Source organism: Rhodnius prolixus, unplaced genomic scaffold (assembly GCF_049639745.1).
Source record: "Rhodnius prolixus isolate KJV_2025 unplaced genomic scaffold, Rpr scaffold_6, whole genome shotgun sequence".
NCBI classification, from domain to species: domain Eukaryota; kingdom Metazoa; phylum Arthropoda; class Insecta; order Hemiptera; family Reduviidae; genus Rhodnius; species Rhodnius prolixus.
In genome coordinates, this window is record NW_027411634.1 from 18,679,388 (window position 1) to 18,690,132 (window position 10,745).

General features: G+C 28.6%; 1 protein-coding gene across 1 annotated transcript; it reads left to right on the plus strand.

Moving 5' to 3' along the window:
• The first annotated feature begins 429 nt into the window (after window positions 1-429).
• On the plus strand, window positions 430-4,180 carry RhoGDI (rho GDP-dissociation inhibitor). Its single transcript, XM_074141198.1, has 5 exons — window positions 430-590; window positions 793-991; window positions 1,076-1,185; window positions 1,262-1,376; window positions 2,520-4,180. The coding sequence occupies exons 2-5, from the start codon at window positions 793-795 to the stop codon at window positions 2,717-2,719; spliced, it is 624 nt and encodes a 207-aa protein (XP_073997299.1). The 5' UTR covers window positions 430-590; the 3' UTR covers window positions 2,720-4,180.
• The last annotated feature ends 6,565 nt before the right edge of the window (window positions 4,181-10,745 follow it).

Consider the following 10,745-nt stretch of genomic DNA (forward strand, 5'->3'; position numbering starts at 1 on the left):
TTGTTTGAAATAGTAACCTCTTCATATACATACTACAGAAAAAAAAGTCAGCATATTTTATAGTTTAAAAAATCAGGAAATAAATCAACTTTATGATTAATTTCAGTATCCCGCTTAAATTATATTATGTTGAACATGCATAGTATATCAGAACTTAATCATTTCATAATATATTCGCCAAAAACAAATGTCCAAATATTACCTCTTTTTAATTGTTCTTTCAGTAACAGCTGTTTATGATAAGGAATTATTAAGTCTGAAATAATTACTTATTAATTTAAGAAAGAATGTTTTTTTTTGAGTGATAATGAAATAAATCTTCCTTAGTAAAAGTAAAAAATAAATAAATCCTTCGGATCAGAAAATCTCTTCTTATTTCTTATTACAATATGTAATTCCTAACAACACTGTTGTGGCTGTGAGATCAAGAGCAGTCAATATTACGCATGACTCAGAGAAAGTTTTTTTAAGTAGTGGGGGGTTGTGAATCCATCACTGTAACCAGAATTAAGGCGGTGCTATCATATTAAATAAAGGATATATAGATATATTTTTAATATTCAATTATATTAAATTAAAAACCTTTTAAGGTAAAGTGAACAGTGTTTGTGTCTCATTTATTTTACGTTATTGGTGATCGTAAATTGATTGGGTATCATGAATATTAACCCATACAAAGTTCATTATTTCTCTTTATAAATAAGGGATTTTCTTTAAACATAATAAATTTTATTAAAAAAGATGTTGGTTAAATTTGTGATAAGTGATTGTAATATTAATTCTATTGTATAGATGTCTGATAGTGGGTCGGGTGAGGGCGAGCATGAAAACATCGAATCGGCATTAGAAGAACTGGAAATAGAATCAGCATATAAACCGCCTCCAGAAAAGACTATTGAGGAAATTATATCAGCCGATAAAGAGGATGAAAGTTTACAAAAATATAAGGAAGCACTTTTAGGTGAAGCGAAAGGGGGCAAAATTATTGTGGGTGGGTATATTTTTTTTATATATATAAATAACACGTATTTGTTCTGAGTAAATCGAAAATAATAGTAATAACTTTACTTTACAGATCCGAGTGATAATAGAAATGTGATTGTGAAGAGGTTAGCATTATGTGTAAAAGACCGACCAGATATGGAATTAGATTTAACGGGACCACTTGACCAACTCAAAAAACAAGTTGGTTTTAAACTACTTTTTAACATTTGAAATTGTTGGTTTTGAAATTATTCCAACCTTTAAAATTTAATTTTAGGTATTTGTGATAAAAGAAGGAATTTCATACAAGATTAGAATTGATTTCATTGTTCAAAGAGAAATTGTTCACGGATTGAAGTACGTGCAAAAAACTTATAGGCTAGGAGTACCAGGTAAATTCTTTAAATTTATCAAGTAGTTAAATAAAGATACGTTTTGGCATTAAAAATTTGCTATATTTGGTAAAATTCAAACTAACATCTTGTTAAGCTTTGGTTTTGAAGAATATGTCATATTTGCTGGTACTGCTTATTATTGTTACTATTAATTTTGCTTTAAGAATCGTACTTTTGCAAAAAAAAACCTTCAAAATCAAGTTTCAAAGTAATAATAATACCAAAGAAAAAGAAAGGGTTATATGATAAGTAACTCATTTAACTTATATGGAATGGTTAATAACAAGGTCAAATGAACTTAGCATTCCAACCCACAAACTCACAAGAATCTTTCGATTCTATGAACCCCTCGATTCTATGAACAGCCAATCAGAAGTGCTATATTAGTGATATTTTCCCAATGACTTCAAAGCAAACATTCCCATAATTTTCTTTTTGTTTCCACCTAAACAACGTTCCAATGTTTCGTCACGCACCATTCTTGCTGACTCTTATCTATAGTACACTCGCGGACCTAACCACATTTTCAACCATTAAAGAGCGTTGCTAATAATCTAATTTTGAATAGCCTCAAGTGCGGAAAATCTATTAGAGAATAGATTTGTGAGCATTTTGGAGTTCAATTTCTCAAGAATGGAGAGTGCACAATTTTTTTACTGGATATGAATATGGTTGTTACATCCTAAATTAATAAGTACTTCTTTCTGTAATCGTTCCTCACGTAAATTATAACAAAAGTGCATTGGGTTAAGACATGGAGTGATACAATATTTATTCCGCCTCAAATTTCCGTATTGAGAAGTAAAACTATTTAAATACGGACAGCTATAACAGTGTCATTTGGCTGTCAACCTTTTGCTGACTTGTTATTCTGTCGTGCAGCCACGTACCAGTAGAAAGAAAGACCACAAAATCAAAATATATTCCCAAATTGTGTGTTATCCAAGAACTAAAGGTTTAATAATTTGTATTTATCATGATAATAATTCATTATCGTGTTTCTCAACCAGAATGTTTTTCTAATTAGTTTGTCATTTATGCTTGCTTGTGTGGAACAGTGGAAGGTAAATTTCTTTAACTTTTAAATATAGTTAGCGTAAATGAAAATTTAATGAAATAATTTTGTTTATTTTTTATCAGTTGACCGCATGACACACATGGTTGGATCATATCCACCAAAAACTGAAATGCAGTCATACACGACACCATTGGAAGATGCCCCTTCTGGAGTTATGGCTCGAGGTTCATATACTGTAAGTTCATTATTTACTGATGATGATAAAAATAACCATTTAAAATGGGAATGGGTTTTTGAGATAAAAAAGGATTGGAAGGACTAAGTTGTTCATAAAGTAAAATTTTTATCGATTTAGTTTATTCTTTTATATACTAAAATTGAAAGTTTTCGTAACTTTCAATAGCTTCTTTTTTTTAAGATGATTTCAAAATTGTGAAACTTAAAAAGAAATTTTTAAAACGTCAAAAAAAAGTTAGCCTTTTTTTTCTTTGTCTTAGAAACATTAGATTTGGGTTGGACTAATTTTGATAATTACAAACATTGAGATCCGTTTCAATAATTAGTATTTAGTTTTTAAATATTTTAATAATTTTGTATAATGAAAAAAGAGAAAGAGTATTAATATGAAATACTTGGTATTATTTACTTGCATTCTTTTATTTTTAGAAACAAAACAATTTGATAAAATAATCATTTCTTAAAAAAAAAAAAAGAAGCCAAATTATGGCATTTATTTAAAAAAGTCTTCTAATAAATACATCAAGCACTGGATTGAATTAAAATTTCCACATTGCATGTTCTTATAAAATGCTTTAAAAAAAAAAAATCTTTTAACAATACAAATTTATGACTCAACGTCTTCTTTCCTTTTTTTGGAGTGGCAATCTTTTATAAGTTATATTAAATGTAAGTGCTCCTTAAAAGACTGATATTTTTTTACGATGATCAGTCTTTCAAAACTTTTGAAATTGAAAACAAAAACCTTGAATGTTTCGATGTTTTAACAGATTTATTGTTAAAATAGAATTGAGTGTTCCAAACAGATTGTTTAGTAGAGTACAAGTTATTGTAGTAAAATAATAATTAAAAACCAACCAAATTTGGTGTCAAAGCTAGTATTATTGCATTTAAATAATAAATACATTAATGGTTTAAAGAATAAATAAGTAAGGGATTAGTAAATATTAAATAATTTCCCCCCTTCAAATGTTTTATTATTGTGATTATATTATCCCAAATTTCTATTAAAATTTAGACTAGTCCTAGCATAAGAAAGCCTTGTTGGAAACCGAAAGTGCTCTGGTAATGATTCCCATAATTAAACATAACAAGCATTGCTCATAATTGGGATTCTCAGGATTGGGATTCGTTTCATAACTTCCTTTTTCTTTTCTTTCTTTTTTTTCCACGACAAAAGATGTATTTAAGCATATTTCATTTTTCCTAAATACTAATTAACCAGGCTGCCTTGTACAATTGCCTTTTTTGTAACCAATATGTAGTGTAAATTTTCCCCGTGTGCAATTAAGGGGGCTTTAATATTGTATATTTAAAAAAAAAGAATATATGAATGTAATAAGCTAAGTAACAGAGAACTAGTATTTTGAAAGAAATTATTTACCTTGAATGTTAATACTTCAACTTAATTTATTAAATTTATATATCGTAGATATAAAATCCAATGTTCATTTATAAGAATAATTTAATAAATTAGTCTACATTATTTCCCGAACAAGCAAGAATAAATACATTCACAATAAATAAATAATATTTATGAAAAGAAGTAGCATTGGTTTATAACCTTTTTCTTTAGTATTATTTGCAAACAGTTCACAGAAAGTAACAGGGCATGCGTACTTGATGACAAGTCACAATATTCTAAGTTTGTGGAGCCTGGATCTAAGAAGTTGATGGTAGGTAAATTTAAAACTCTTGCATCTTAGTTGAAAAAAAAAGCTTGTGTGACGACATATTTTATTTATTTACGAAGTTTGAATTAATTTCATGGGAATCTCCCTGTGAAATGATTATAATTTCTTAAAAATTAATTTGTTGTGTGTATTATACGCTCATTTTAATGCAATAAATTACTATTATTTTATAAATTGTCGATAAACATGTATAATAAATTATAACTATAATTTCCTTCAATTGTATTCATTAGATAGTGCCTTCTTTGATAGGTATAAGGATTTTCTTATAGAGTTTCAATAAATGTTAGTGGATGTTTCGCAGAAAAATGACGAATATTTTTGAAACCCTAACTATTTTTATAAGAATCAAATTCAAAAACGAAATCCAAGATTTCGTGAGAAGAAATGCTGACAGTCAAATGAAAGATTTATCGCATTTATAAATGATCATCATTTCATTTCTTTAATCTCGAAAGCTAATTAGTTGAATTAGTTTGAAATATTTGTTTTTTAATTACTGGTAGATAATTTTTTTTTTATATATATAATAGAAAGGCACTGTCACATTGATATAAGATTAACCACGTTTAAATTTTTTACTCATTTCATTCGATTAAACTGGAAAGCTGTTTGTAAATTATTATTAGTTTTTTAATTATTGTTTGATAATTTTTTTTCTATGCTTGAACGAACAGCTTTGCCAAAACTTTTTGAAGACTAGAGAAGACTGTTTTTGATAAAATAGTCCTAATATCCGGGAACCTATGCTTTTTTTCTTTAATGGAAGTTCACTACACCAGAAAAACTAAGAAGTTGCTGATCGGAAACGCCAAGAAAATGTAAGCTGTGATAATCGGGTTATTGATTCTTCAAAAATTTAGTAATTAAGCTAGTGTTTAAGGTGTAACAAACCAGTAGCTTGTTTTCGGACTTCAATCCATCATTAGAGGTACAGTAATCAGGTTTTTTTTTTTAATTTGTCGAAATTAAGCTCGTTTCAGAATTGGAGTACATTAGGTTTATTTGTAAATTAACATTAATTTCTTTTTTCCTAATAATCTTTGGCTTACAACAAGTTTATCTTTGGAGAGAGGCAAAAATATAGTTGTCGGTGAATCAGAATATTTTCAATAAAATATAGCCAGCCGCTCCTAGATTAGTAATTAGCTCATGTCATACCTTGTTTTTATATTAAGCCTCGGGTATCTTATTGGGGTTTGGAAGCCTTCTATTTTCAAAATATGCAATCGCTGAATTTAGTCCTTATTGTGCCTACTTTGATTTTGAAAACTATCAAACTTGAAATTATTTAATTATTTTTATTTTATTTATTAATTCTGGATAGGTCGATGCTTTGGTCATCAGAGCCTAAAATTTTTTTTTTTTTTTTTTTTTAAATGAATTAAGGCGCATCAACATCTGAGATTATTGGCGCCCGGAACTTTTTTCAGTGCACTGTCGGCCTCCGGACAGTATTCTCTCGTTACAGACAACACAGGTCCATCACCGGACAGTGAGCTATAAGAAGCTCCTAAGAAAGGAAAATCTAAGGGTCAGCAGCTGGATTCGTACCCGGGGCCTCCGCGTAGGAACCCAATACGCTAACCGCATAGTTAATCCCTTCCCTATAAAAAGTAATGCTACTCTTTTTTTTCATTAGAATTTTAAATAAAGTTGTTTCTTGGAGTGATATTCATTTTCGGATGTGTGTTAGGCAGTGAGAAACTGCATCATAAAAGAATGAACTTATACCCCCGTGGATAGCACGTTTAATGATTAACCTCTGCCAGTAGGCAGCATTCATGTATTGAAATGATTCATTTATTGAAAACCATCTAAAGTCCGAAATCATTAATCTCATTAAGGAGTATTAAATGATATCCTACAAAACCAAGTTGAAGAAATTGGCGTAGTATTCCTAGTTATCGAGGACGGAGCACATACTTTATAGTAAACATTTTTTTCTAACAAATTAAAAAGATTTTTTTTATAGAAAATTTGGAAGTTTTTAAGAAGTTATAGTTAAGCTTTTTAAATTACTGCATTAAGCACAAACATATTTGTCATCCAAACACAATTTATTTATTGGAATTTGAGAATCAGAGTAATAAGTAAGGCAAACAATTAAGTGCTTTATAAATAATTTTTTAACCAAATTTTGCCGCTATAGGGTCATTTTATTATTATTACACTACTTTTAATTGTATGCTAAAGATGAATTAAAATATCATACAAAAATTAATTTTCATACTTTTGTTCCTACTTAATAAAACTAGAAGAAATGTGTTATTTTATACGCCTTGAAATAAATTAATAACGTAACAAAAAAAAAATCGTTATTACGATAACCAACTTTTAAATTTTCCTATATTATTTATTATTTCAAAACCAGTGATTATTGTCAAGTATGTACAGTGTTAACCCGTGTCCTATTCTCGTTCTATTCCTAGAAGACGTTAAAATTTATTTTGGTTACACTATAGTACACTACCCCGCTTTGAAATATTCTTTACAAAACGTAAGTTTTGACTACGTGTACTTTCAATTGAAATTGACTGTTGTGGCATAATTTATGGGTTTAATTAAAAAAGTGTTGATACAATGTTCTTGAGAACATTTAAGCCTAAAATAATAAGTAGTAAAAATCGTGAGTAAATACCTACACAGTTTATTATGTACTTCTTTCTAATAGAAAATCGTTTTTACCAAATATGGATTGCACAGCATTTAAAGCTATGGAAGAAGGAGATTATGTTAGCTGTGTTTGGTTTAAGATTTACTTGAATCGTAAATCTAAATACTCTGTTTCTCTTTTTCATTATGACATTTCACAGAACAGCATTTTATAGTAGATTATGATGGTTGAAAAATTTTGTCAGAATTTAGTAACAATCCTTCTACCTATATTACTTTTTCTTTCAGTTTAAATATCGTAGTAACATCCTTCTATCGTACCATTATATTTCACATATCACACCCTAATCCGTGCAGTATCTCTTTGACTTTAGTGTGGAAAAAAATAACTCGTATAAATTCTTTCAAATATTCTCTTCCCCTACCACATTCAAAGCCCAATAGTCCTCTACACAAAAATAGAACTATTTTTTTTAAATTTATTTAGGAACTTACAATCTGAATATTGCATGATATAGTCATTGAGTAAATCTGATGCGAATAGCAGTAGGTTTAGAAGCAAGTGGAGGAGAAAGTACCCAACGCAGCACTCTCTTCAAGAATCCATTATGTTCAATCAAGCGCACAGGAAATATTATTAAATAATCACTTAATTTTAAATCACTAAAATTCTGTCCTGGGATGAATAGCCTACACTTTTTCCTGCCAACATGGTACCATTTTTGCTTCCATATTTCCAAATTTTAAATGGTCACGAAGGTGAAATATTTTAAACTAGCAATAAAGAAGCTAATGATTCAAAGCAGAGCAAAATACCAATTACGAGACTTATATGAATAGGATCTTCAGGACGTCTGAGTACCAGTACAACTGAAGTTCTTGTTTGGACAACAGCTTCGCACATGTTAGGATGCTTTGTAAATTGGCATACATCCAAAGACGAGGGAATGATAAGGGTGTTGCTCAGTTTATGATAGGGGAGTCAGTATATAATAGCGATTTCAGCGATTCAGCTCTCAGGAGAGGTTAGAGAGTGGAAGAAAGAGTAGGCGATAGTGTGTATAATAGAAATGGAGAAATGTACTTCGAATTCAACTATTAAAAGCAGTATCTGAGAATTCTGTGTCTCAACAACAAGCCGACAGAACTTGACGGAAATGGTTCAGAAGGGCTGTGACAGAATCAGCGAGTCTAACTCTGTGGGGATAGCAATTTAGAAAAGACTGAAAGATGAAGGATGGCAGATATGTTTTTATAGGGGAGGTATGTAATGTAGTTACTAATTAATTTATTTATGCCAGTACATTGATCAGATGTTTATGGTTGGTTATAAAACGAAGTATTAATAAGAAAAGAATTGCTCTTAAACGTCTTTAGAATTCTTTTTTTCTATATCAGTCGAGATATTAAAATTCTCAAAAGATTTTGATTTCTAAATAGTTAATGTTCTTACTATTAAAATTTGTACGTGCTAGCAGTTTCAACGAACTTCAATTTTCAGTAACTACTTGAGAATTGACGTGTTACTACTATTCAATAGAGCATGCTATGCCGCTTTAAAAATAACTATTTAGCAGAGAAGAAATCATAATAATTATTTAAAAACAAATTCCAACAGAATTAAAAAGATAGACTACTGAAGAATAGAAGTCATTCTCAAGAAATGTTACAAGAAATAATCCAAAAAATGAAATACGAAAATTGGATACCTGGGACTTGATTCTTTTTTTTTTTACAATACTTGTACGTTTATATTTTTGAAGAATACAAATATTAAAGCAATTATCATATTTTAGCAGTGATATAATTATAAACGTTAATTAATAAATACATCAGCAACAACATACACTTACAAGTTAATTGTTTCCATCAATTAGAAGTTTCAACAAATAATGATATAACACATAATTAATGCATGTATTAGTTAAAATATCAAGCACAAGTTGTTAAATTCCATTATTTTTACAATTGCCTTTTTATTTATTGGGTTAATAAAGAAAAAATATAACCGTTCAATATAACTGAAGGAAATTTAACAAAGTTTAAGAAGATAAATAAATATTTTGTAATTGTAAGTAATTGTCAAAGCAAAAAAAAATAAACATATATAGTTTTTGTAACCCATAAACGTGGTTAATCTATAAATAAAATACGAGAAAGTAAAGAAATAGATAAATTAATTTAAGGGTTCTTTAGATCACATAACTCATAACAATGTAGCACATGCGTGTGAAAATTCGAAATTGTTAACTAAAATCAGAACATTAAAAAAGAATGGAGAAAATTACAGAATATTAAATTTAAGGTACTGTTTTAACTTCAAATAAAATAAAGGAAGTTAAAATCGTGACATTAAGGTGAAAACCATTTTTTAAACAACTGGGACAAATACTTCAGTAAAAAGAAATTGGTTTCTTATGAATAACTCTTATAACCTCACATATTTAGAGAGTGAATAAAAAAACAACCAAAATAAAATCCGATTAAACATTTTATTTCTTTTTCTTTAAAACGCTTTCTTGGCATCCTTAAGTGTATTCTTCTCAAATTGCCAACAGTGAACTGTAGAAACTAAAGAAAGAAAAAATGTATGAAATGGAGTTGATCCCGGGACCTTCGCGTGCCAGGTCTCAACCTGGATGCAAATCTTCTATCCCTTACAATCTCTTTAAAGGATACAAATCCTACTTACCAAACGGTAGAAAAATTTGTTTTTTCAGTTAGATGAATGTCCTTTGACATCTGCCTACGGTACATATAGATTTAATTCCTATGAACGCTGTTACTTTCTGTAACCCTGCTCTTGCTACACCAATAAACTGTACTTTCCTTGAAATAATTCAAGTTTAAATATTCAACAATTTGAAATATCGACATTTCCAAAAGGACTCTATCAATTAGATCACAATTTCCTCAAATCGCCCGGCATTAACCCAACTTAGGCATAATATTTTTGGGTACATTAACCAGCTTTAAAGCATTAGACTTCTAAGTCAAAACAAATTTAACCCACACTCATTACTCATGGTGAGCGAGGTGATGATGACGTTAATAAAAATATGGGTTAAATTTTGTAGAATTGTTTATTATTTTGATAATTGGAAATGATTTAATATTTTTTTTAATGGTATCACATTTTAGAAAATCGGGAATTTTGAAGTAAAATAAACTAATTAAAAATGGAAAACGAGAGGGTTCTGCTTTATTTAAGTATTAAAAAAAAAAAAAATTCTTACTGCAACATAAATCTGGATAATTACAAAAATAAATAAATAAATATATAAATTTAAAAAAATTCGGAAATAAATACTAAAAATGTTTCCATCATTTAGTTCCAGTGCTTTATTATCCACATTTCTTTAAATTTAAACTTTAGTTTCTATTCTTTAGCTTCTTCTAAATTTCTACTAAAACAACATTGATTTTTTTTTCAACATCAGCGAAAATTCCTTTGGTTTACATCAATTACTTCATAATATTTCCCACTAATAATGTGGACGCCAAGTATTAAAACAAAATAAAAAATTAAATATTTACATTATTACAATTTAGACAGAGGAATCCAAACCATGCATTTAAAATTTTTCTGAACAAAACTAAAAAAACAAAAATTATTAAATACTCTTAATTATACATATACTCATCACTATATATTTTGAATAAATTTGAAAAAAGCTTTTACCTTCCTTACAATTAATATATATAATTAATATATTACACAAATCAATACATAAAATGAGATCTTAAACATAAGAATGTACAAAGCTTTTTCGAATATATTATTTCATTCTTCTTACACAA

Excerpts from the sequence above, each read along its gene's own strand:
- RhoGDI (XM_074141198.1), top strand. The coding sequence starts at position 793 with ATGTCTGATAGTGGGTCGGGTGAGGGCGAGCATGAAAACATCGAATCG. Across the intron at positions 992-1,075 it reads AGGGGGCAAAATTATTGTGG|ATCCGAGTGATAATAGAAAT; the intron begins GTGGGTATATTT and ends TTTACTTTACAG. Across the intron at positions 1,186-1,261 it reads TTGACCAACTCAAAAAACAA|GTATTTGTGATAAAAGAAGG; the intron begins GTTGGTTTTAAA and ends ATTTAATTTTAG.